At 40.1% G+C, this 27961-nt stretch overlaps 1 protein-coding gene across 3 annotated transcripts; it reads right to left on the bottom strand.

Moving 5' to 3' along the window:
* Positions 1-216: 216 nt before the first annotated feature.
* On the bottom strand, positions 217-27825 carry eva1ba (eva-1 homolog Ba (C. elegans)). 3 transcript variants are annotated; one of them, XM_026317266.1, is made up of 4 exons: positions 27533-27825; positions 3200-3354; positions 1689-1783; positions 217-1601 (listed from the first exon to the last, which is right to left on the bottom strand). In XM_026317266.1, exons 3-4 carry the CDS (start codon positions 1753-1755, stop codon positions 1162-1164), a joined length of 507 nt encoding a protein of 168 aa, XP_026173051.1. In that variant the 5' UTR covers positions 1756-1783; positions 3200-3354; positions 27533-27825; the 3' UTR covers positions 217-1161. The 3 variants fall into 3 exon arrangements, with proteins under 3 accessions (XP_026173051.1, XP_026173050.1, XP_026173052.1); XM_026317265.1 differs by lacking the exon at positions 27533-27825 and adding an exon at positions 11453-11694; XM_026317267.1 differs by lacking the exons at positions 3200-3354; positions 27533-27825 and adding an exon at positions 11453-11695.
* Between the last annotated feature and the right edge of the window lie 136 nt (positions 27826-27961).

Genomic DNA, 27961 nt, shown 5'->3' with positions numbered 1-27961 from the left:
GACTGCAGTAAAACGGAAGAGCAGGTGTAGACAATTGATTGTACCGCCTTTACGCGAAGAGTTCGCTTGATTTATGTCACAGCCCGTGCCGTGATGGGCTGTGACTTTTTCCCTTGAAGAGGAAAGGAGATTGATTTAATTCCAATTTTCCCCATCAGTTTGTTATCAGAACATCTTCACCAGAGCCTTGAAAAAATTACTGTCACAACGAGACTGTTTTTGAGTTCCCAGATATTTTATTATAAAACATTATTTCTTTATCTGATTAAGGCAATACGGGCAGAAATAAACAACAAACAATGACCTTTTAACTACCAAAATTTATTTCTCTTTTTTAATTTTTTTTTTCTTTTATTGTTTTATTTATTTTTTGTGTTATCTTCCTTATAAATCCATGGCCCAAAGGTATGGAGAAGAGGAGCGTTGTTGTAGGACTATATTTTACATCTGACATTTGAGCATTACGAAAAAAAACGAAAACGAAAAAAGAAAGTTAATTGTTTCAACTTAAGAGTTAAATTCTGCCATTTCCTTTGGTGGATTTATCCCTGAAAACATAGCTATGGATGTAGCTACTCATAAATTAAAGACTTTTAATTACTTTACATCGTATGTGTAATCTGATGCCACAAACCGATTAATAACATATGAGCTTGTTCAAACATGGCGATTTTTGAGACTGTTTTGAGTTCCCCTACAAACACAGTACTTAGGAGAAACGTCACTGCAAACAAATAATCTTCATTGTAACAAATGACATATATATTGTCCTTATTTATGCTTTTAGTTTTTATATAACCCTTGTTTTGTGTGCACTTTTTAATAACATACATACATTTGAATAGATCAATTGCTTTAAGTGTCCATCAATTCTTACATTCATGCTGCACCTTTTCCATATGATTAACAGCCTTTAAGACTTTAAGACTAATCTCTTGGGTTAAGTTCATGTGGTCAGTTGCCACATAAGAAGTGCAATACCATGAAGTTCAATACTGTCAGAGCCAAGTAAATCAAATGTGATACATCACTGTCCCTTTTCCACGTGTCACTTTGTATTTTACACAGACTCTCAAGTTTTACAGGCATCAAGGACACCAGGTCCACTCAACGGTCTTTGTCTCTTCTTCATAGAGTTCACAGTGTTTCCCTTGTGGCCTCTTAGTAGTAATGCACTCTTCCAATAGTCCCTGTTCCAATAGTCCCTGTTCCCGTCCCCAGGATATCAGGCTGGCCATTCCTCCAGATCTCACGTATGATGCGTTCCCTCTCCTCCAGTCGCTGAGCCCGTTCCAGCTCTTCTGCTGAAGTAAACACATTCACACTCAGCGTCCCATCTGATTGGCTGGTGTGATTACCCACAGGGATTTCTGTGCTGGGCAGCATTACAGGTGCTTCTACATCATCCCCTTCTTCATCTTCATCTTCTTCACTCTCCTCGTCTTCCTCGCTGATGTCCTTTAACTGTTTTTTCTCAGGTGTTGAGGGGCCGATGTTGGTCCGTGGCTTGCAGGAGATGCGGATGACCAGGAGGCAGAGTGTCAGCACCAGGCCGAAACACACTCCAAGCACAAAGTAAAGGCCAAAGCTCTCTGGGTTTGCTAATTAAAGAACACACCAGATGTTATCATCACGTCAAGAACACAGCCTGATGCAGGTGTTGTGCTGGGCTACAGAATGTAACTTACCTTTAATATGTGCATATGCAGCTATGCTGTTGCTTAGGATATCCATTTCTTTTTTCTTCACATCCATGATGAGGTTCCTGTTGTTTATTTCACCCCTAAAAAACACATTGCATTAAATGTGACTTTGATGTATAATACAACAAGACCCCTATTAGCACTTTCCAGGTCATTTGAGATAGTTCCTGAACACCTTTTCTACAGTGTTAGAATCTTTGCAATGCCTGGATGTCAATCCCACTTCTTCAGATTCTTCTGGATGGGTGGCATTAGGCATCCAACTGTCAAACAAAAGTTCATCTGTGTCCTCTTTAACCACTGGTTTCATTCGGGATCGTCATAATGCACTTGGCACATGCTAAACTACCTCTTCCACTCTCTCTGAACCATGACAGCCATCTATAAATGAGGTCAAAAGTCAATTTTCCAAGTAGTCACAAAGGGCTCCTTCCTGCCTAATGGGACTCCCAGATCCGTTTGAGAAGGAGGAAAAGGCCAGTGTGCTTTTGACTTGTATGGACATAATGTCTTTGACATTTAGGCTGTCTGCCCTTCTGGCATCCTGTCTCAGGAGCTCTATTCTTAGCCATTCTTGTGTGCAAAAGTGACTTCCCAAGGACGTTTTTCTTAAAGTAAAACCTGAACCTCATAGTGTAAAGCTGTGCACCAGATGAGATACAGGAACAGTTCATGCTCACTGTCCTTTGCAGTCTTCTTGTTTTCAGTAATTACCTGGATCCATCTGTTACATTTATGTTACCTCCTCATTGAGTAGCATCTGTCTTCAGAAGACACAACCCTGTTTCTCATCTGAAAGAAATATTTTTTGGATTTGCCTGCATGGAATACAGAACAGGGACTATGTTGTCCTGCTGGGTTTTCCCATCTCTAGGTCCCCTCCTCCTCCATCATGTAGCCCTTTCCTGCTGATTCTGGTTTTTCTCCTGCACTTTCCAATTTCTACCTCCCTGGCTTGGTGACATCATAGTTTTGCAACACAGAAGTGTTTATGGCAACGGCAGAGAGACTACTTCAAAATAAAAGGAACTGCCTTTAATCCTTCCAGCTAATGTTCGCACCATTCCCCTTCAACATATGCTTTGTGCTGCAGCTGGCTGTGGAAAAACGATTCTGTTCATGTGAAACGATGATGCATTATGAAGCCGACCCACTCTAACCTGTGTTCATTCCAATGTAAGTTGAACCTCATGTCGCTATGCCTACACACAGATCATATGGATGTCCTCAAATTACCCAAACCACATGTATGCATTTGCATTTACCTCCTAATTGCATTGACTGATAACCTCGATGCCTGGTCCCCATCATGCTGTGAATGCCTCAATGATTTATGTGGCGTTTGTACTTATTGAATGTTTCATCTCTCAATAAAATTCAAGCATAAGCCCCATGTGCCAACCACATGTGTCCGGTCTACTAATGAACTTTAAAACACAGCAAACATAAACCATAAGTAAACAGAAAATGGAATACAGGTAAAGGATTAAACTTACCACAAAATGAAACTTTGGAGCACGTTCTCACTCCCAACTCATAGTGTAATGTGGAGAATGGCTACAAAATGCTCATGCTCTCTTTTTCTCTCCCTTGCTATTGGATCAGGGCCTGTGATCTTTGGTCCTCAGGCTCAACAGTTCATCTGGCCACCCTGAGGCAAGAGCAAACACACATACAGATGTCAAGCTACATTAGATCCAAACTCACTGAGGTATCTGCAACGCAAACAATGACAGGCCAGGATTCAGGGTCCAGCAAGGGAGTAGCGGCAGGCTTTTCTGTTTTTAGAAGTTTAACTGTGCTGTCTACAACACAGGGTAAAATGTGCAGAGAATGTAAAAGTAGACGAATGTCTAGGCTTTACATACTACAGCAGTATGAAAAATAAAGCAGTCAAAATTTTTAGTTTACCAACACACAGTTAACCAGGTGCAGGACTGATGTTAGATGTTGCTTCTTCCTGTCTATGATTTGATCCCTTCACGGTGGGAAAAGAGTGGGAGTCCCCACTAACTTTAGCTAGACCAAATAGTCTCAGTGCTTGGTTTGGAAGCTTTGTGAAGTCAGTAACACATCACAAACCTTATTCTTGCATAGCTGGCTTGGAAAATTTAGAAATTGAAAAATGCACAAGAACTGCAGCTTATACCAAATGATTTTACACAAATAAGAAGTCAACCTTTCAAACAGATGGATAAGTAATACTATATTATACTGAAGGAATGCAGAATAACAGGAAGAAATATTCCATCTATCTAACGTGACAAAAGTCTGTCTCATCACATTTCTAGAATCTCAAATCCCAACAGTCTACCTGGAATTATTCAACAAGAGCCCTGTTATCACTGTCCTTAACAAAATCCCTGCAACCAGTTAAGTGTTACCGCTTTACATGCCAAGTGGGAGACTGTGTGCTGGGAAAAATGCTGCACTGTGAAGTTTCTGACTTGTAGTCCTGTTTAGGATAAAGCTCCTCTGCCTGCTGCAGTTGGTTTAGTAGAGCCTCTGTGATTTCCAGGGCAGATTTTGATCTTGCTGACTCTAGGCATATCCAATGTACACTACACAGTGCCTGACTGAGACAGCACTCGAGGGATAAGTGACAGAGCAGTCACTATGGCAACTTGTTTTCCAGGCCACTGCTCGGTCCCCACGGGAGCTGAATGATGGACCTTTTGTTTCTGCTCTGCACTGTGATGATGGACCTATGCACTGCCTTCCTGTCAAGTTTCCTTACTTTTTTTTCCCAATTATGAACAAGTTGAGTATAATCCCTCCTCACACTAATGCAATCTATTCATTATCCAAGCAGAAGTGAAAAACATGGGCTTATGAGATATTTTGTTTTTGTCTTAAAGGGAATAAAGTGAAATGCTCAAATGACCACAGTTGTCTCTTCAAGCCAAGGTCACAGCTAATGATTGGACACTTAAAGCACAGTAACTGGCATCAAACCTGAGCTTCAGCAGGACCCAGGCTTCTATTACTGGTGCTTAGTGACAACTAGTGAGCTGTTTAAAGCCTCTCTAAACCCTAATTATCATGCCCTGTTCTTTTGTTTTGTTGTGTTTTTGTTTTACCCTAAGAAGGAAATTATTAACAGACCAGCTATGTGCTATCCCATGACTCAACTTTCAGTCATTTTCTTTAAGTGACCCAATTTGCTTTTCTACTGCAGATGTTGCCCTTCCCTACAACCTTAAAATGAGATCCCCATCCTAACAAAAGTCAGTTATTTGTATCATGTGTTTCTCAGACCTCTGTCACTTTATAAACTGCCTGATAAATATTGTGATTTAAATAGGAATTTTCATAATTTGGCTGCACACTTAATAAAATATTGATACTCCTCGTGACTTAATTAACAAGCAATTAAAATCAAAATGATACTTTGGCTAGGACCAAGGCAAAAATAAAATAAATGCAAACATACAAATTTTGCATTTTTGCCCACACTAACTGTAAATGTTTGCAAATTTGGGAGGAGTGTTGACTGGGTGGGAGCATTCACACCAGCTGTAAGTGTGAATGCTATAAGCTATAAGTGTGAATATCTCAAGAATCTGGACACCATTATTGTGTGCATAAAACTATTTGTGCACAGTTGTTGGGACTGGCTTTGTGGCTTTTAATGTGGAATATCATCTGGACTTTGATTATTTAGTTACAATTGATAGTCTATCATTTAATATATCAAATACATGAAACTAGAAAACATAAGACACCTGAAACCACATTTTCCAATGATCTGACTAAGTCTGTTGCACTACATGCTTTTGTACCACATCTATTTTTTGTCCCTGCTGACTTATTATTTGCTCTTTACTGGCTACATATCCATCCTTAGTCGTTTTGCATGACTATTAACTACTTGCTTAACCCATCCTAAAATGGCTTTACCCATGTGGGAAATGACCTCAGTTTAGCTCAGCTATTTTTTTCTGTTCTGACTAAAGCCAGCACAAACACAGTATGCTGTGTTGAGAAAAGGTCAAATACTATTTCTGACTGAACACTGTTTGCTTTGGTTTGGATGGAAGAGGTTAGTGGAAAAAAAACTCCAAACTATCATGTGTGTGATATTTTTGTTGTCATCCACTTGGAGATAACCACAATGGCCCTTCCTTCCCACAGCGTTTGTCCATTTCCGCAGGGACAGTATCCAAGCCAAAACCTTCCTTCAGCATCACTGCCATTGTCTAAGATAAGTAAATGACAGAATGACTGAGCTGTCTTCTGTGCACAGATGTCAACTGGGAGATTTATCAGCTGCCTCCTAACAAAGGCAGACATCCAAAGCTAGATTTTGTCACAGAATATGAGCACGTTCTTCCAGATAGCTCACCAATAGTATTTGTTTCAAAATCTGCCAATCACAATACTCCCCTTTCTCCATGAAGAAATCAAAGTCTTAAATCTACACAAGGGAGTGATTGATTACACGTGGGAGTCAGTCAGTTTTATTTCCTCATTGTAATGACACACGCCAAGCCACAGAAGAAACGAAATATTTTTAATACCACAAATTTTTCTCTAGCCGCAACAGTTCCTGACAGAAGAGACGGTCTTTCTGCAGGTTGCCTCGAACAAAGCTTCAGAAAGTAAAAACTGCCAGATTTGAATTTAGACAGATTTTGTTTGTTTAAAATAGATTTAAACGTGTTCTGTTCAGTCAAGCAGCTAAAAGAAATGCAAAGTATCTTGCACAGTATTCTTTGCTCTTCTTTAGGTTTATTACAAAGATGCTGCTTTAATTCAGTGGTTGGCACTAAAAAATAATCTGTCTGGGCATAAAGATGCTTTGAACAAAGCAGAGCATTAAACGCACCATTTTCAGCTTTCAGAGCACAATCTGAAACTCTGCATGTTCCTGTAAAATAAATATACTGAATCAGAGCTCAGTCATCGGTCAGTTAATCTCTCACACATGAAAAAATTCTCTGAGCAGTAGCTGATGAAAAGTTAACAGCTACCTACAAACTCCCCAAGGATCTGAAACTGTATAACAAGAATATCTGCAGGACTTCTCTACAAGCCATTTATCACACACCTTGTAATCAAGCCAGAATCCAGTCTCCAAGGTATTAAACATAATGGAACTTCAAGCTCCCCAAAAAACAGCAAAGGTGCTGGCCATTACTTTCCACTCGATAAACAGAAACATTGTCCAAACCAAGATCTCTATTTACAGTGTCTGTGAAAGCGTTCATGAAGGTCCACAGGGTGAAGGTAAGTTAGATTTCTACACATTGCAAAGGAAATTTCTGAAGAAAGTTTGTGCGCATTTCTTCCCAGTTCCTCTTGACATCAAGATCTTGGGTTGCAAGCTGCACAAACTTTTAGTGCTGCTTCACTCTTGTCAAGCCCTGCCAGAGTATCTGACTGAGGGGAAGGCTGTTTCATCTGGAAACTGGACAGGCATGTGGTTGTCATCAGGACAGAGAAACTGAGCACCAGGTGATGCTGACCTCGCACAAACGTGGGTCACAGAATATTTTTAAATACTTCTGCAGCTTATGAGATAAGTTATTGAGAATATGATTAAGTGAAGTAATTTGAAACAACTCCACATGGTTTTTTGAAAGTAAATGACAAAAAACAAAGTTAGATGTGGGGCAAGACCCTAGTTAGGGAGATGCCACTTATCACATAGGGGGCTGAAGCCTAGATCACCAGTCCATCACAGGGCTCACACTTAGAGACAGGCACTCAAACTCTCATTCACACCTATGGGCAATTTAGAGTCACCAATTGTATTAACCCCAACCTGGGGACATTAAATTTCCCACAGGTATGATGTAAGTGTGAATGTTTGTGTCAGCCCTAGGCTAGTGATGTGTCCAGGGTGTACAGTCTTGCACAATGTCAGCTGGGATTGGCTACCGTCCCTGTTGCAACCCTGTACAATTGCTAGAGCTAATGGACAGATGGGGGAAAAAAAGACTGAAGGTGTTAGTGCTAAAAGTTTCTGGTCAGATTTTGAATGACCTTGCTGGTTAAAGTGCCTGAATAAACTTCAGACAGATAATTCCCTCTGAATGATCCAGAACAAACAAGTCCTTGAGTACAAACTGAATCAAGAATGAACTGTAAACCTGAATTGTTAAATCCACATGAATGAGAAACTGTCAAGATACTTAGACTCATGGAAAGTTTAGACGTCTGAAGTCAAATGACAACTGAGCTTCAAACTGGTGAAGATCAAGTGATACAGTTGAAAGATCCAGAACAAGCAAATAACTGGACATTGAGGAGACTGTTTTGTCAGCTATTAAGGAATCATTTAATCACTTTCAGGCTGTCCAAAAACCACTTCTGACTGGGATAGGAACCACTGTATACTGGGTTTTAGTTTAAGAAACTATGACTATGACTCAATTATTCTGTGGTAAAAATTCAAACAACAACCTAGCACCTTGTGTAGATAAAAATGAACACATTTTAAATCATATTCAACCCGCATTTGAACTATGTGCTGCCAGCTGTAAAGAAAAAAGGCTTCAGTGAATGCAAAGTCAGAACTTGCCCAGCCTTTATTAAGTTTCCTCTTGGGTGGGTCTAAATCAAATGCTAAACCTGTGTTGTCTGTGCAGCATTCAAACCTTGACATTTTTGTTCCATTAAACGATTCGCTCATATCCAAAACTTCTTTTGTATGTATTAGTGTTTGATATAGGTTTGAAAGGAAGCTTTGTTTCTTTCATATGTGGATTTATTTGGCTGTGGCCATGTACCTTATTTGACATAGACTGGATGAACAACAGATCTGCTTTTAGGGAACAATCATTTTTCTGGGAATAAGCACAGAAACTACATATATTTATAAATTCAGCTTGACTCAGTATGCCAACATGACAGCACCTTCTCCAGTCCTTGCCCTTAAGAATCCCTGTATAATGTCATGTCATAAAAACTGAACCAAAGTGCACTGCCTATCCTGTGAAGAGTACATGCCGTGGACTATGGCAGGTAATGGGAGGCTAATGGAGATATAAGACTGAACTGGGGGTTAGGGCAAGTGGTTAATAGCACCCAGATGTTTTTCTGGCGTGAGGCAGAGTCAGACTGCTTTACAATGTAAATGAGGAGGTGATGTCCCATTCACCATCTGCATACTGACATTATACCAATCAAGCAAACCATGCACAGCTCACGGTAAGAAGCTGTGCTAGAAAAAAAAAAAAACAGCTGTATGTGTGTTGGCTGACAGGATTTATTTGAGAGTCAGTGGTTTGCCATGTATGTTTCTGTATACTGAAACTGCTTCACATGAACATTCCTCCAGGATTTTCTGTGGCATTTACATCACCCAGGAATCCAAGCTCCAAAAATAGAGAGTGATCTCAACCTTTTCATCAATAATCTGGGCCACCATCCAGAAGCACTACATATTGTATTAATTATGTGGTCCCTATGGATTACTTCGTGACACAAAACACATGTTTGGACCCGTAACATTCTTATGAATATGGTGCAGGTCAATGTGAAGGGAGTTCAGAAGTGTTGTAGTGATAAGAAATGATTTTGTGTAGCGAAAGTGAAATCTGACTGCATGGTTTTAGATATTTTGAGAGCATTTTACTTCATGGCATCTATTAGTCCTCTACTTGTGACCAGTAACTATTAGAAATATCAGCAGCATCAGAAAAAAAAAAAAGAAGTAAACTCCTCAAAGCTTATCCTACTAATAAATCTATAACTTTTATTTGATCGCACTAGAATATGCTGGAGATATAATAATGATTAGCTATTTGTGTTTCAGGGCTAAAGAATGAAATGTCTTGTGATGGCTGGTAGCTTGTGGGGGTGGGGGACTGGAGCAGAGATTTTGTTCCAAAACAATAGTACATCCCAGAAAAAAAAAAAAAAAAAAGAAATCTCTGTACTGTTTTGTCACTGGTACTGATGTTCTAAGATGAACCCAACCTTTTAAATTAGCTTGTTGTGTCTAATACTGAATACTGCCTCAATTATCCACTTAACAATTTCAACAAAATAAAAGGTCACAAGCATTTTTGTTTCACTTTCTGTATGTGTGTGTCCAGTTGCATCTACAGTGTGTGTCTGCATGTGTGTATCCAAGAAAGGAGTCTAAGCTTAAGCAAACCCACTGGGCTTAGCATGTCAAACATCTGCACAGGCCTAAAAAGGGAAAATGTTTGAACCGTGGAAGTTCTTACTAGACTGCAATAAGCCCTGAGCCCTGAAAGACATTGGTAGTTGATGAAAGATTGTTTATGAGACATTATCCATCAACTCCTGTTTCTCAATAACTTTAAAATATTCTCTTGGTTATTTAATGTTAGTGAGATTAGACCTCTAGCAGGTAGAACATAACTTTGTGTTATTTACACTATGTTATATAGATTTATATCAATCTAATATTAACAGCTGACACTTATTCAAGAATTTTCTACATGTCCCTCTGTGTGGGAGGCTTTGGCTTTTTTCTCTTGTCTTATCCTGATGTTTTATAGGTTGAATCTTTCTGCATTTCCCCTGCAAACAGACTAGTCAGAGTTTAGACAATCAGCTCTAATCAGGGTCTGACCTCAGACCTCTGGGTAAACTGAATAAGTTAACAACCCTCCTTAGGACAGATAAAGACTGGCTGATAAACAAGTCAGGTTTTGGATAAAGGAGAGTCTGCTGGCATGAATAGCTTGGGTAGGTCATGCAGAAGGCAGATCTTCCCATCCATAAAGCCTTGAAGGGGTTACTTTACTAAGCACTCACATTCATCCTATGGAAGGTTATCTGATTGACTGGAGGAGGCACAGTTGAAGTGCTGCCTGCCCACTCAGATTGTATTAATTAAAGGAGACCCTAGAGAGAAACCGAGTCCAGTCCAGCCTCCACCCATCACCTCCCTCCTCCCACACCACACTTTCTCCCTGATAAGAGGTGTTAACTACAAACATCGAGTAAAGAGAGAGAGAGAAACATGGGAGTTGAGGTCTATGGTTAATTGCTGCTGTGCATAAACTGACGTGTTTAAAAAAGGGCATTAGCTAAAAACCAAACAAAGCCATATGCCTCCTTTTATGCCTCTCACCTCTCTGATTACATGTGTGCTCGCTGTGGCCCCACAAAGAAAAATATGAAAAGTGACAGGATGTTTGCTTTGATTGTAGCAAGGTGACAACTAATTAATGACCACAAGGTCAGAGAATAATGTGCAGCTGCACAGGAAAGCCATCCCTGGGCTCTCCTGTCCTGTCTCTCTAATTGCTGCATCAGCTCCTCTTTGGCACCAGTTCATCGAATATGTGCTGAAAACACAGACATTTAACTGGACAACACACTGATGCACAGACGCTGGATGATGTGGATCAACCAGCTTTGATTAGGACTGGAAAAAAAAAAAAGTGTTATACTGTAAATACATATGCTTGTTACAGTAAATAGAAAAAGTCAACATTAAAAATGGTTCATCAAGGTGCTGACTCAATATTACTGTATAAACTCTGTTTATTGAATTATAAACAGTCACACACAGACCTTATATTTCATGTGAAGTAAAAAAGCATCGGAGTTGCTGTGATGAAAACCAGACATCAAACTTTATAGCACATGGAAGTTTTCCCAAACATGAGCATTTCTTCGCAATCCTGCCAAACTGAAGTTTTAGTTCACAAGCTACAAAGCATTAAACATTTAGGCTCTGCATCTATTGTACAAGTATATGAACAGGAAAGCTAGGGTCTCTAAAATACTCTAAATACACTGAAATAAACTGCCAAACTCACCAGTCAGTGATGAGAAAAACTCAGTCAGTCTACAGAGACAGCTGCAGGCAGACTGCAAATCTTTGTTTTTTTTTCTCCCTCTGAATTTTGAAATAGTCCTGAGTGTTTCAGTGGATTCCCTGTTGCTGCTGTGGTCAAGTCCGTTCTGAAGAGCGTGTGTGTGTGTGTGTGTGTGTGTGTGTGTGTAGAGTCTGGGGAAGAGGTGGTAACTTCCTCTCAAAGTTGGAGACAGAGTGAGTAACAGTTTTCTCTCTCCCGGCTCCAATCCACAAGAAGCAGGAAAAGCTGTCATACTATCCGCCTTTTCAAATAGGAAAAAAAAAAAGGAACAGCCTTAAAAGGGCAAGCGTGGGGAAGAGGGGAGGGAGGAAAGCAGGGGTTGAGTGTGTGTGTGTGTGTGTGTGTGTGTGTGGAGGGGGGGTCTATCAGCCAAGAACTAGCCTTCCTCATTATCCCCCAAAAAATGATTTGTGATTTTTATACTTTTTAAACATCTTGTGGCTATTAAGCAAATAAGGCATACCATACTAATCAGTGTTCTTTACAGTATGTTGTTATATGTTGCACTTAGTGTTTCCAGCCTTTTCCACACAAAACGTTGTAAATATGTACTCACAATAATATACTGACCCCCCTCACTGAGGGAATTAACGTCCTAACTAGTGACAGCTGTGAGATACATGAAAAAAAACTCTTATACTGTTATGTGAGATTGCATCAGTGATTGATCATAAAACTGAGGCAACAATGATTATGTTATTTTTATAGTGCCTGAATGCTACATGTGCCAAATACCATTTTCTCGAGTTCACAGCACACACTATTCACAGCAACCAGTTTTAGCCCCAGCCGTAGGAGTGGTATACCAGCTCAGTGGGCTCAGCTGTAAATCTTTGTGGCCATCAGGCTCTGTCTTGATCAAATTCTATTAAAACCATGCACTGCAGAGGACATAGTGACATTTCTCATTAGCTTTGCCACAAGTCTTCATGAGAAAACGGGGAAGAAAAGCCAAGAGCAATGAAATCAAGAGTTCATTTTATTCTTCCAGAGAGTCGACGTTAGAGCAGAGCTGTTATTGTGCTACACCCTGCCGGGGCTTGAAAGAACATCTTGGTCTTGATTCCGCATATTTGACTCATTAACTCGCTTTGCTAACCTGAGCAGCCTGCCCATGAGCAGCTACCAAGTCTTGTGATAAACTCGTTTGAGGTAAAATTGCACTGCATATTGCACCAACTGGGCTTTCAGGCTCATCAGTACAGGTCAAACATCCTCCCACTGAGGCTGTCTGTGTTACTCTATTCTCTCATAAAAACAAAATCATCTCTCCAATATACCTTCCTGTAAACTTCATTGATGAAAAGGAGATACAGGGGCTGGAGGAGGGATTTTGGGAAAACTTAAATCCCTTTACTGTGAGGATTTAAATGTTTCTTTGAGCTGCATCAGTGTTCAGGTTCCAGTCTGGACCTCCTCACGGGTGACTTAAACTCCAGCACCAGTTTGGTCTGGGGAGGGTGGAGGAGATAGAGGCAGGGGAATGAAAAGACACGGGAAGATAAGAAGAAAGAAAATAAGAAGAAAGAAAATGCAAGGAGGAGGAGAGGAGGAGTACACAGGTCTTTAAGAGAAATGAGAGTGGCCTAATTACAGAGTAGCTATGGCTGTCAAGGAGGCAGACCTTTCCTGGATTATGTCTGACAAACCCAAACATGCCACTCTGGTGTTCAAAGTAAATACGCAGAATATCGTGATAAGCTGTTGCAGAGGCGGAAATAGAGGAGGGCATGTGGCCGCTAACCATGGAGGGTCTGTCTGCAGGTAGGAAAGGATAAAACAACAGTGATGGTGTGTGTATAAGACTGGGCGGAGGGTGGGGGGGTGGGAGATTTAAACAAGATAGCACTTGTTCCCAGAGCTCACTGCTGGGTGAAGCCAGGCGATATGCTGCAAACAGGTTTTCATCCGAACAAAAGCTAAAATAGCATCTTTAACATAGATTAGGTTTTGCACTGCATATCATCAGGGAGTCTTACCCACTCATTTTACAAAGGGTTCCACAAAGCCTTTGTTGATGATCAGCACCACAGGGACAGTGTGAATGAATGGTGCATTGAAATCTCTAGGCTGGGTTTGGCTAAAAGCTACAGTGCAAAGAAAATAAAAACTAGAAACACTTTTGTTGTTTGCACCGTAGACAACTTCAGCATTTTTAAAGTGCAAACACACTGCGCTCCATTTCCAGGAAAGCGATTTTTTCTCTCTCTCAAGAAACGAAATAATCTGATAATTGATATGGAAGGATAATTAAAGTTTTGTCTTTATGAAACACCAGAGGATACAAAACACACCACACACAGATGACTCATCTGTACTCTGAACAATAAAATGAGGGTGCCATGAGGGAATTACCATCATTCTTTCTTTAACTAAAAACATATGGAGATATCAAAACTGTGAACACATGTTCATGTCAAATGACAATGAAATCCCATGAGCAACATGGAATGCAGAATAAGTAAAGACAAAAGAGAGGAAGAAAAACTGTTATTTTTTTTATGTAGGTTATCATTAAGCTTGACAGGGTACAAACACATAAACTGCTCATTAAAACTTCATTGGTTAAACCTGTGGATGGATCTAGTCAAGGTCTGCACCTTCAAGTATTCTTTGCACTCTCTGTCCAGTGCATGAAAACACATGTATCTGTCTTTGGACCCATGGCTCCCCACCTTCCTCTCATTAAAAAAAACTGCACCGGAGGCATCTGCCAGCAATAGCTTCTTTATGGGACAGATGGGATCCCAGAGCAGGCAGCTCCTGTGCAAGAGGCTTGTTTTGTGATCATGAGTCTGATATCCTTCCTGCTTTGATTTTCCACTCCCTCTGCATGCATAAATAATCAATCATGTGCACATATGTGGGCACACTATCACACATAAATGGATATGTACTGACTCAGTGTGGTCCTTCCTGCAGTGAAGCTCAGAGAGGCAGTCATCCTCCCATCGAGAGGACTAGAATAACGTCTTTGTGTTTACCTTCACCCTTAGCGTTCTTACTATCAATCCACACAAGGGTTGATGGAAACTAAATGAGTGCAGTATGAATGGAGGAACTGTAAAAGTTGAGGAGAAACAGAGAGCTGATGTTACATAAAGATCTCAACACCTTGGAAACTGAATGTGGCTCTTCCACCACCTCAGTCACATAGTTTCCCCTTCCTCACTACCTCCTCTTCAACTCTTTCTCGTCTTTCTCCTCATTTCATGCCAAAACCCAAGCACATTAGCTGAACCTCTCACATTCCTCCTGCTCGGCTTATCATGATGATGAGCCTGGTGTCAGGTTGGGTTCTACTAAATTAAATCAAAAAAGTGAGGCTTCATTTATTTAAGATGCCAAAAGAATTACTTGCAAAATAGGATACACTATCAGGTCTTTGTTGTTATGGAAGAAGAATGTTTCTGAGCATAAGAAGACAGACAGTTACTGAAAGTTTGATTTACTTTGGTTGCTGCATTTAAAGTTACTTAATTCTTTTGGCAGCATGATTCCATTCACTTCAACTTTCATCTATCTAGTATAGTTTTCTTTACACTGCTTTACTGCCATGTCACTGTGGACTCTTCTTGAAAACATTATATAAATACATGTGTTGATATAAACTGGGCTGGCATTCCACTTAAACAATGCCTCCATTGCTAAAGCTGTGCACATCTGAACAACATTACAAAGACTGTGCAGGAGGCCACAACTGAAACAGCTCTGTCATAAAGTCATCGTCGTTTGCATATTCAAGAATAGCTCTTTGTGTGCATACAAGTTTGTAGCCTACTATGTGGAAACTATGTGACTGACCAACTTCCTCCAACAGTCTTGAAGTGCTGAATACAGAGGATATGTTGGTAAAACCCAGTGGTGGATTCCTCTGTAACCCCAGATTAGGTCAGAAACAAGAAGTTTATTAACACCCAGTCACATTAATTTACCGCCAGCCTGCCCACAGCTCAGGGAAACTTACATCCAGTGGAGAGAAAAACTGTCAGCTACAGTCTGAGATTATGAATAATTATTTCCACTTCTGTCCATTTCTGCCAGCAGCACCACTCCTAGCAACACCAAAAATCCCCAACTGTTTACACACGAGGAATAATGATGGGCTTTCTTTTACAGGGTACTGCAAGAGATTCTAAGGACATGCCCAAAATAAGCATGAACAATGTTGCACTGTATTTATGGGTTTCTACATAAAATTACTGAAAGCTGATTGCTGAAACACTGGTTTCTATTTTGAGATGGAGGGCCTGATTTACTAAAGGTTTGCATGTATAGAAACGTGCAAACTTGATAGCACACGCAAATAAACCTGCAACCTGATCAACAAACAGCATGCAGAAGATGCAAATGGGTTAATGTAGTACAGCAATGTGATTTAATAACATTTTCAGGAAGAATCTTTGGATTTCACTGTTACAGGACAAATTTTCTTTTGTTCTTCACTTGAATCTTCTTTTGATTTCAGTGGTTGTTCTTGTTTTCCCAGTTTTTTTGAGAAACAGTTCATTTTTTCCTGTAATGTGTAATGTGTAATATGTTTATTTGCCTCTTCCACTAACGCCTCTAATTCAGTCGCTTCAAACATTATTTTCCTCTTGCACTCCAAACTCTCCATGGTGGAAAATGCACAAAATCCTCATTCAAGTAGGGCGGACTGCACAAGGTTTGCACGTGTTGTCATTTGCTCGACTGATTTTAGTTGATCCCCCTGCAAGATGTTCACTAACTAAACACGCAATCTGTTAGAGTGCACACTCAATTCAGTGCTTGATATTTGGGATCTTAGTCAATCAGGCCCAGAGAGTGAAAACACTGGAGTTGCTGTAATTGGTCATACTGCTTCATTTACATTATGCTGAAAAGAGATGAAAGACTTGTGCCTTTGTGTGTCTCACTGGTATCCAGGCTGATATATATTATCTTTGTTACAACTTAAAAATCCTTTGCAAAACTATTCTCTGACATTTCATACAAAACCCAGCACTAGTTCTGTTGGACATAAGTGGGATGAAAAGCTGAGCCGTCATGGCAGGAAAAATGTAGCCACCATGTTTCAAAGATTGCAGCTGTTTTTACACAACAGCAGAGACTATTATGGGGCGTAACCACGGCCACTAACACTTACACAGTATCATATTTGAGGCTGACACTAAAAACGGCAAAAGCAATGATTATGGTTTGATAAAGGCATCAGTCCCAGAGCAAGCTGGAGCCAGTTTGCTTGTCTGTCCGCCACGCACACACACACGTGCACACACACGCGCACGCACACACCCTCACACACACGCGCACGCACACACCCTCACACACACACACACACACACACCCTCACACACACACACACACACACACACACACACACACCCACACACCCACACACCCACACACACACACACACACACAGGCACTCATGGACAAGCAGCTGTCGACTGTCAAAATGTCGTGTTTTGGCCACCACATTCTGCTTCTTCAGCCCCAGCCAACCAGCTGTGACCCTGCCTCCACCCTTGACCTCCAGTCCTTGATTGCCTTATTAGCTCCAGCATTACAAAACAGACACTTTCCAAACACTTTGATGAATGGACTCTTAAATTAACTATAAACACAATGACAAACAACTGGCAGACTTTTCTCACTAAATTCTCAGGTCAGAAATTGACAATGAGCCCAACTCCCCCACATGGAAAATCAAGACTTTAAAATGTACTGAAGAGTCCAGCTACAGCACCACACAACACATTGAATCTTCACTGTCTCTAAGCCGTCACCCTCTCATTCCCCCGGACGCCCAGGCACCTGAATTTGTGAAGCACCACACATGTTGAGAGTGTGTGTGTTCCAGAGTGCCGTGTAGGTGCCTCAGGACTCTTCAGGAGTGTTAAACTGCTGGCTTGGATGGTACAACATATCTCTCCAGTTTATTGAAAATGAGGTGTTAACACATTTGTTGCACATATGTTAAACATTCATACAAACAAAGCAGTAAAGCAAATACAGGTGGTCTGATCCATTAATAACTTTTTTCTTTATGATCTTTTATAATGGACTGTAGTTGTACAATTTGCAAATAAAGCATTATCTACATCTTGTTTTACTATTTCTAACACACTCTTAGTATGCATCACAAAACAGTACTTATTTGGCAGGTAAACTATTGGGTTGATAAAACACGTTTCCTGTTCAGGCCCAAGCAGCAGTAAATATGTGTCCAGTCTCTGCTACGCAGCATCATACTGTCCCATAAAACTCCTGTTGCTGTACCTTTACATTTGGATTTTCAGGGCTACTTCTATAAATACAATCATTTTAAAGCATAGAGGAAAGTTGACATCAATAACTAGTCATATTAATACTAATCATACTGTATTCTTTGGTTTTCAGTTACAGAGTGACTTGACTCTGGTCTTAGAGCATGTGAAGATGTCATCAGTTTATTCTGGCAAAAGTCTCTGAAGCTAAGACGGTCTCATGATAACGCAGCATTAATGGCACAAACAGACTTTTGATGCCTGATTACGTTTTTCTTGTACAAAGAAAGGAACATGTTTTTCTTTCCTTTCAAGGTCATTCAGTTCATTGCGAAGCAGGATATTGCATAAGGAAAAATGATAGTGATAAAATATTTCTACCCTTGTTCACACTGGCAATCTCTACAACTGGGCACTCTCCTAGGACTCTACCTGCCAATCAGGTGCCACAAAAGTCCATACAGCCCGTTCCTCTGTGAGCCTGATATACATCCTGGAAACACAGGTTTCCCAAAGGATGGCCAGCCTCACAGACATCCCCTTTATAAACAGCCACTCCCATCCTTGGATGCACTTGTGTATACACACCGTGATAGACTTTTTAGAACTGAGCTTGAACTATCCCACAGATGTGAACTAAAAATACACTGGTATTCATGACTGCTGAGGACAAGCTGAGGAAAGAAAATGTGTAGTAGGTAGTTTTGTGCTGTACATCACAGCACTCTCAGAAGCCTACACTTAATGACAGAAAAACTGGTGTCAATAATATGTCAGCAAACAATCTGTTTCCATTCATGCCTTTCTCAGGTATCTAAATTTCACACATCTGGACGGACAGAAGAACTGCACATATAAAGCCAAACATGAACATGTATTTGTGTCTGAACGACGCAGGCCAGAGTGATTAGATGCTGTCTTTTTTTTTTTTCTCTGTCATTAAGGTGGAGCCTGGAGGAGTTTGCTGGTGGAGTGTAATCGAGATAATAACACGGTTGCACACACACAGCTGCTGATGGGTACTGCAGAGCTGAGCCAGGTTGGAAGTCAAGTCAACACTGTTGAAAGTCAGAGTGCAGGTTTGCTTGACAGCACATTCTGAAGACAGGACCCAACAGGCCAAGAGACAGAACAGACAGAAAGACCAATATTAAAAAAAAAATTTTTTTTTTACCTGTTTAAAAGGAGCACCCTGCAAAAAAAATAAATAAATAAATAAATAAATCATATTTTCAGTGTCAAATACTCACTGCCTGTAGGCTATGAGTTAGTTTTGACAAGTTTCTGTAGCTGTAGTCAGTGTAGATTCAACACATACCAAAATACAATATGCAGGAAAAGTATGTTAAAACTTTTTTACACCATTCATCTCACTAAAGGTCTAACACTAAACACTTTCTAAATGCACCTCCTCTCTACCACTCTACTGATACAGTGGTATTTATTAGTGAGGCTGATTTGCAACACACTGACCACAACTGATATGCAGATCATGTTATGTTTAAGAAGTTTCTGTGTATGATGATTATACTGTAAAAAAAAAACTGAGCAGTTTAATACAGGAGTGATCTGAAATCACAAAGTTAACCAAACAAGAGTTAAAAAGTAAAGGTAAGAAACTCCAGTAATTTAGCTAAAAGTACTTTGCTTTATTTACCAGAATTATTATTTAGACTTGATTTTTAGTTGCGTTTATCTTTTTACTAGTCTAGCAGTGTCAGGTCTGATCACACTCTGCTTCATTCTTAGTATTTTTAAGTTTTCCTAGCAAACATATTCAAACTTTAGACAATTTTAATATACTTATATCATCACTAACATCACATGAAGCTGAAATCAAAATTACACATTTTCATAACTAGACGAATTTTAGCTCACCTGACCTGACAAGCCTATCTAAGTTTACAAAGTAATTGGTAAATACATTAAACCGAATATGATATTTTGCAGTTATTGTTGTAATCCAGTGCTAAAGAGCAAGCTGGTCGGTTTAGTGTAAGCAAACATATATGCAAATGCACTCATCCACACCAACATCACAGTCCATAACATAATAATTACACCAGTCCACACCCACATCAGTCACTACACAACACTCACTTTTTTTTTTTTTTTTGCCTCTGAATCATTCAGGCATCCTCTTCCTGTTTGCCCCCACCCCAGAAACTAGAGCCCTGTGTAACTGTTCAACTCTGCTGCACTTCCTTTTCTCTGTCTTTCCATCCAGCCATCCCCTTTTCTTGGAACTCTCGACTCATGGTTGACTAAATCAACAGTTTCTGATTAGAGGCATCCATTTGGACTGTGGTCACTGCTGTGGCTTTCTGGTCATTTACCTCTTTATCAGAACAAACCCTGCAGTTATGATCAGCACACAAACACACGTGATAACAAGCTGAGCTACTTTAAACAATCACTTTGACACCACAGCACAGTCGGATGAGCAAACATGGTGTCAAAAAGGGGAATGAAGAGCTTGTAATTCTGTTTGTCACGCATTCTGTTTTTGAGATTATTTTGGGGAAGTAGATGTTTCTTCATGCTCTGTTCTCAGAAAACGTCTTTAACCTTCATTAAACTGTGACCTTCCTTTCTCTGAACAGAGATAAGACAACAGCTGGAAATTTGTGTGGTTGCAAATTACTGTATGGTTGTGTGCCGCTCAACAGGAGTTCCCAAAAATGTTTATCTGTCTCGTCTTAATCTTCAGTGCATGCATTCACACCTTTGGAGTTAGAAGCCGACGTGTTTAATGATTTACTCTGCCTCATGATGAGCTGCAGCAAGAGCTGACATGTAGGGGATAAATCTTATCTTTTTGTTCCCAGTCAACCCATACCAAAGCACCCTCTTACTTTAAGCTATCTCTTCCTTCAGGTGCAGCCAAGAATATATTATTGTCACTCAAAATGTAGAGTTACTGAGTTCATGAATCATTTGTTCTTAGCAGGGTATGGCATTAGCCTGTAAAACAGAAAGGTCAGAGTAAGATGATATAATTATAGGGATATTTAATATAGAGAGTCATCTTCAAGGCAGACATTGGTAATTTATGAAATTTTAAATTTGCTCAGTGTAAATCACTGGGATTTAAATACATCCTGACTGCTCTCACACACTCACTCACACTCACTCACTCACTCACACACACACACACACACACACACACACACACACACACACACACAGAGTATATCAGCACCTGAGATTCAGGGAGTGTAGTAAGTAAACCCTGCTTGTATAAGAGCAGGTGAGAGGATACGTGTGCTTATGAATGCATTGCACTGCATGTGCATGGGTGCTGAATTACATTTTTCACCTCTCCCATGACAGGGGAATGCAAAAACATGACTCCCTTAGTGTGGAAACCATCTGCTTCATTTGTAATCAGCGTGTGCAGTGTCAGGGTGTTTACATTAAGGCTGCATGCTTTTGGGGGGGGGACAAGAATCCATAAATCAATTTCCTGTTCGTGACCCCAGAGTTCATGCAGTCACATTACAGTGAGATGCTTATCACTGATCTGCAATCAGAGTCACAGTCAAACTGCTTTGTCCACATGCAAAACTGCTCATTTCACGTCCATGACTCTTTTAATTCCTGTTGGTTCTTGTTATATAGTTAGAAAAAAGCTGCTGAGTCCTGAAATATTATCTAGATAGTCATTATAGTCTGTAATCTACGATCTATTTAATGGCACTGACTGTAATAGCTGTAATTGCTGAGATGCCATCACAAAGGTTTTCGTCTTCATATTCACACTCACTCGCTCCAGCAAGATCTCGTTTTTTGCTCTATTGGATGAAACATCTCCTCAGAGAATGAAATTCCAGCGCCACAGCTGTGGACTCTTACAAAGCAAAATAGATGGTTCACCTCTCTCACAGTATGTACTCCCCTGCCCTCACTTTTAGAGCAGACTTCTCCTGGATTCAATCTGAGGAGCTGCAGCATAACTGTAACATGAGTTGGCCACTATATTAACGGGAAATTAAAAAGATGAAGTGAAATGTGCTTCTGAAGTCCAAGGATACCGACATTGGAGGAGTTATTGATTAGGTTCTGTATGGATGCCAACCAATTTACTCTGATAAGGTTTCTGCACTGAATGTTAATTCACTTTAAATACCTAACAGTAGGCTATGTCAGGATTGTTTACAAATTCAGTTAAATTTTCAGCCCCCAAATCTTCCCCTCATGAGCTCAAAGATGTTTCTTGCACAAACCTAAAATCAATGTTGCATTCTGAGTCAGCAGCAGTGTGAATATTTGCAGCGTTGTAAGTTCAGCCTGACTCATCATTGAGTCATCTTCAGCATCTAGAAATAGAATAAGCGGCCGTGTTTGGTTGGACAGTACAGCTATAGGGGGCCACACGTGTAGTTTGGAGAGCGTGCCTGTTGAGGTCACCCCAGTACACTGGAGAGGGGAAAATAAACTATTACAAACTCAAAAAGTATTCAGCTTAAAGCCTTGAACTCTAAACTAAAGGTTGTTTTATCAGTTTTTATTGGAGCCCAAATTTGAAAAACACATTCTCATTTGCCACAAAACCATTTACGATGTGAATATAAACTTTCTCAACAAGCAAAATGAGCAGATAAAATACCTACTTATTTAAAGACACGATAACCACCTAAATGCAGACAAAAAACAAAAAACAAAAAAAAAACACAGCTGCATGAAAGCCCCTTGAGATGTTGTTAGTTATACCTGCTGTCCTCTCTCTGTAGATGAATCTTCACAACTCTCCCTAGACATTAATCTCTCCCAGTCCAGTCTGTCTGCTGTATAAATCCTGAATGCCCCTGATGGACCAGGTGTTTGGAATAAAAGTCTTTTAACCTGCTGCTGAGGTGGCAAGAAAGCAGATGATGTGGAATCAACTGGAGCCTAATAAATAACAGGCAGGATCTCTTAGAGCTTATTTTACAGTCCAGGTATTCATTTACTAAAAGAACACTAGGGCAGAAATGTAATCTGGGCTCTGGTGCAAAGTATTTCTATAAAAAAAAGTTACTGTTATGGTTATAATCGAGTCCAGGGTTCACTCTGCGTGGAGAGAATTTAGATGTCTAATTTCAGCTAAATTGGTTCCTTCTAATTCTTTATGAATAAAGGCAAGAAAAGGTTTTAAGTTTCGGTTTAAAAGAACTTAGTGTTGGAGCAGACCTCAGGTGTTCTGGCCACTTTGATCCACATATGTGGTCCAACGGGGCTGAATGCTTTTTTTTTCTCAAATTTTGTCTGGGGGACAGTTACAGTATTAAACCTGTCCCATATGATCTGAGAGGTCATAATTGTTCATAATGTGGCAGTGCATCATAAATCTTCCCTCAAGGGGAAGGGTGTAATTACTACAGAAGAAGTGAAGCTGAGAAAAAGGGTTTAACGTTTTCAGTCTGGATGCCAACCTCTATAACAGAAGGGCTGTATAACTTTCATTTTATCTTTGTGTTTTTTTTTAGGCTGACTCAAAAACTGCAGATATTGTACCGTGCTTTTAGATAAACATCACAGAGCAATGTGAGTCAAGCTGCCAGGTATTTGCTCTTTGCTTGGGTGAGGGCAGGAGTTCAAAGCAGCTTCTGGGTATATCAGGTCAGTCTTTGGCAGGTTACGGCTAGTTGGTGGTGTCACCTGCCATGGAGGCCAGCAGATTAATGATGGCATGGCCCGAGAGCCGCAGGGGGAACACAGTGGGTCAAAGCATCATTTATCATCAACTACGTCGTTCAGTGCTGTATAAACCAGTAGCAGTTGTGTTGACGCACAAGAGGCCAAAGGGAAAATATGAGAAATGCCGTGATATGATTCACTTTCTTGGTCATCGTGATGGCTTTATCAGTGACCTTTCTAGAGGTTTTTATAGAGCTGAGACATAAATCCTTTCATTTTTGATATATTGTATATAAGGGTTCCAAGCTAAGGTTATCTTGGAACCCTTGGAGTGGAGCCCTCACTTTTATATCCTCCCTAAACTCTTATTTCTGTTTTATCCGTGTTTGGGTAATTTTAAACATGCAGTCAGTGAATTATTTAGTGCAGTTACTCACTGATGTTATGAGCTTATAGTTTTAGTGACATCAAATTAATCAAATTAATAATTACAACACAAAAGTGACTTCACACCCAAAAAAAAAAAAAAAAAACTAGAAAAGTTAAAGTGTTCCCAGAATTGAAATGGTTCTTTTAGGTATCTGAATTTAATTAACACAGGAAGAGATTCTAATATTCGGGCTTCTGAAATTGTTCCTTTATCCATGTTATTCTAGTGTACTTCACACAAAACACTCTGAGTCACTTCCAGAGAAAATAAAATGATATAGCTTTGCTGCCACATTTTTCGAATACATTGACTTTCTCAGGGGAAATGATAGCAGTCTGGAATTCCAGCCACTGCTGCTTTTAAAAAAGATTGTGCATGAAAAGAGCAGGTCTTAATTTTCTGATTCTAAACAGAGCCAAAGTATATACACCCTGTGTGTGCAGTAATTCATGCTGTCATCTATTTCTGTCAAAATGGTAGATGATCAGCCTGTGCTTTTTATAAACAGCCTCATACATGTAACACAGCTCGGTGCAGGGAAGAGAAGTGCTAACGTAAGTGTGATTACAGCGGGCTAATTATTCCATAAAGATAAATGAAGGGCAAAGTATGAAAGGAAACATAAAATTTTATTACAACTTCAGATAAAACAGCTGCACAAACAGAACAGACATGTAAACACAATCCTAACTTTTTGGAAAGTCCTGACCTTCCCAGAGAGTCCAGACTGTTCCCTAACTGCCAAAATAACTGACAGCAACCCCCCCGGACCAAAAACCCAAACACTGATATAATCTGTGCTGGCAACAAACCTCTGGAGTCTTCAGTCCCGTTTCCTACCATAGATCCTTTTAATACTAACTACTAATACTAACTATTGCAGCTTGACACGAAATTATGGAACTGTAAAGCAAAACAACAGCCACGATGGGATGGATCCCAAATCAAACTCCTAAGGAATTCACATCTGGGTCAGCATGTGGTCAGAGTTCGGTCCAGACCCGTTTCTTCTCCATGGGCCCCTGACACCACTAGGGAAATCCTGGTTTGGTTTTAGTAAGTGACACTCCACCCATGCCACACTGGGGTTGAAGACACGACCACAAGAATTACACCCTATATGTGTGTTTATCACCCACTGCCTACTATAAGAACCACTGTGCACCCACGTCACCCTGACTGAGCGAGAATAGACCTGAGCAGGCAGTCAAGCATTACCCTGGGAAACCTGTAATCACTACCTCCAGCTCTTTTTGGCTTTCTGTGAGAAAAGTGGTGGTTCAGAGAGACACAGAGACACTGTATAAAAATACATATATATGGTTTCAGTAACAGCTGTATAGTTGGGTTGTTGATTCCTGTTCTTACGTCTTTTCTCATGAAACAAACATTTCACGTCTGGTGCATTTGTTCAAAACGCACTAAGAGATGCAAATAAAACCAAGCATATCAAATCCTTTGTCAGCATTTCAAGTTACAATATTAGGTATGTGGGAAATTGTTTGTATTGAATGTAAAGATGAGTTTTACTGCTTATGAGTTAAAATGTTTGTTTTGTCATCTTGCAGAAGTCACAAATGAGGCATCACAGCTTTAAGTCACTGCGTACATGCAGAGACATATTGTGCCATCTGTAATCCGTAGGCCTGTACGCTTATCTGAAATCCAGAGATCAAATAATGAAAGTCTTTTTAGTGGAAACACTACCCTAAGTAGAAGAGATGTGCACTCAATTAACTCATATGCTTCATCCTGTGCTTTGATGGGTGTATTGGTGATGGACTAAGAGAGATTAGACCGTACTCTGAAGTTTGAGTCTTTGTTTGGAGAAAACATTTAGAGCAAACACGAAGACAAAGAGGCGAGTCTTGGCCGCCCACACCAAGACTTGCTTTTGAAGAGGCAGTGAGAGGAAATCCAAAGGCTGTTTGCCACCGACAGATAGAGGATGAAGGAGTGGGAGGCACTCGAGAAGAAGAGGAGGATGTGAGAGTCAGAATTTATTCAACATTTTGGTAAATCTTGGGTGTCTTTACTGGCATAATGATGAACACAAAGCCTTGTGGTTTCTTAACGCACTGCGGGTGGGCTTTATTTTCCTCTACATTCTCACATATCAAGTAAAAAATCACTTGATTGCTATAAATGATTCAACTGTTGAACGCCCACACAGCTGATGCCAAAACACGATAGCTGTCTACTTTTAGTGTGAATCGCAGTAACACGACAAGGCCCCAGGGATTTTAATAGTGCTGACTCTCATCAGCCGACTTATGTATGGGTGAAATAAACAGAGCAGTGTTTATCCACAGAAAGAAGTGTATAAAAGTTAAATTACAAACCCTAAGGCAAAAGCAGACCTACTTTTTTTTTTTTAGAATGAAAGCTCCTCTATGTTCTGGTCAACAGCTGTGTCTGTCTGTGTCACAACCTAAGAAACCTTTTCAGAAAGCAGTCAGCTGCTGTTTGTCGGACATAAGAGATTAACCCTTTGACATGCATAATCTTGGTTTTATGTTGGGGCCCTGACGTGACATTTCACCATCTATTCCATAATGTAGATGGTGAAATGAACAAAAGCATGAAGACAGAGAGAAAAAAGCTGTTAAATAGTCCAAAGACATTATGGCTTTGATGCCTGGCGGTAAATTATTTCAGTCGGATTCAACTTTTATTTTTCCAGTATAGTGTTTATGTCATTATACTGAACTCTTCTGTGCACAAAAGTACAGTATCTAAATTAATAATGTGCCTCTACTGTTTGTATCTCTGCGCAAAAAAGTGGTTTTTCTGTAGCATTAGCTCCAGGAGAGCTCCTGCAGCAGTTTTCTCTCTGCTGACCATGCTGAGTGGAGACAGCTGTGAGAGTCATAATCACCACTGATAGACGGAGGCTCTTTTCCCAAGCTAACACTCCCTCTACCCACAACTGGTCACTGTGGGATTGGTCAGAACGCACTTGTGCATGTTCACTTCTGTTTTATTTGGAAAGCAGGTACAATAAAGACATCAGGCTGAGTGACACAATGAAGTTTTCCTTCGCAAAAGGTCCCACAGGCCGAGACCTAATTGTCAGATTTCAACATTTGGAATTTGGATAAAACCAAACAGCTTCTTCACTGAGTGCGCCTCAGCCTGGATCACACCGACACTTCCCATCAATGCCCCGAATTTTAAGTGAAATTTTGCTTTCTAACAGGAAATCTTGCTGCAGAATCAAGTATCTAAGATTTCAAATGAGCTTAACAGCAGAAAACTGCTAATGAGAAGCATTTTCTTTACACATTCCACTTGTAATGATCATTAAAGAAAAGATCTATAGGCATGAGACGGTTCATATTTCATCATGTTGCACATGATTTGAGATTCTAAAAATTGAAGCAAACTTACTATATTTTGTACTGTCTATAATATCTTAGCCCTAAATGTGATTACATATTCAATCTGTATTATTTTTTGCTGTCATTACACCTAAAAAAGAGAGATGACAACATTTTTTTCAATATATTTTCAAGAATGTACCTTAAACAACAGCCAAGTCAATACGACACATGATTTCTACATGTAGAAATGTTAAGGCTCAACTGAATAAATATCCACTGAAACTGCTGTAGCTCCTTCCACAAGTACACAGTTTTCTTAGTGATGCCTGCTAAACCTCAGTCCAGTGTCAGTCCATACACGCATACACATTACACACACACACACCTCCTTGTTTACCTTGTGGCTGTTCTCATGGTGCTGACAAGGGAGACAAAGGCTCACATTGACAGGGTTGCCCTCCTCCCTTTACAACCAGATGTTCACAGTTAGCGGGCAGTTTGAAAATGACACATTCATTCTGCCCCATTTTGGATTTCTCACTTTGCCCCTGACAGATGGATTGAGGAGGTGAAGAAAGGTAGGAGGAGAAAAAGGTATTCAGTCAGATAGTTTCTTCATTATGTTGTGGAAAAGTAAACCTCATAAAAGCCCTGAAAGGATAAAAAAAATACATACTTCCAGTTTCTCACTGTAGAACAGGGGTGCCTAATCCTGGTCCTTGAGGGCCAGAAGGGTCTTTGAGGTCCTGCTTGTTTCCATTTCACTTTGTCTTCCCACACTTCCACCCTCCTCTGAGATGGTATCTTCTGGATTTTGATTGGCTGA

This window comes from Mastacembelus armatus, chromosome 16 (assembly GCF_900324485.2).
Source record: "Mastacembelus armatus chromosome 16, fMasArm1.2, whole genome shotgun sequence".
Taxonomy (NCBI): Eukaryota; Metazoa; Chordata; class Actinopteri; order Synbranchiformes; family Mastacembelidae; genus Mastacembelus; species Mastacembelus armatus.
Note: the sequence above shows the minus strand (reverse complement) of the source record. Positions and strands in the feature narration are given on the sequence as shown.

Excerpts from the sequence above, each read along its gene's own strand:
- eva1ba (XM_026317266.1), bottom strand. The coding sequence starts at position 1,755 with ATGGATGTGAAGAAAAAAGAAATGGATATCCTAAGCAACAGCATAGCT. Across the intron at positions 1,602-1,688 it reads TGCATATGCACATATTAAAG|CAAACCCAGAGAGCTTTGGC; the intron begins GTAAGTTACATT and ends TTCTTTAATTAG.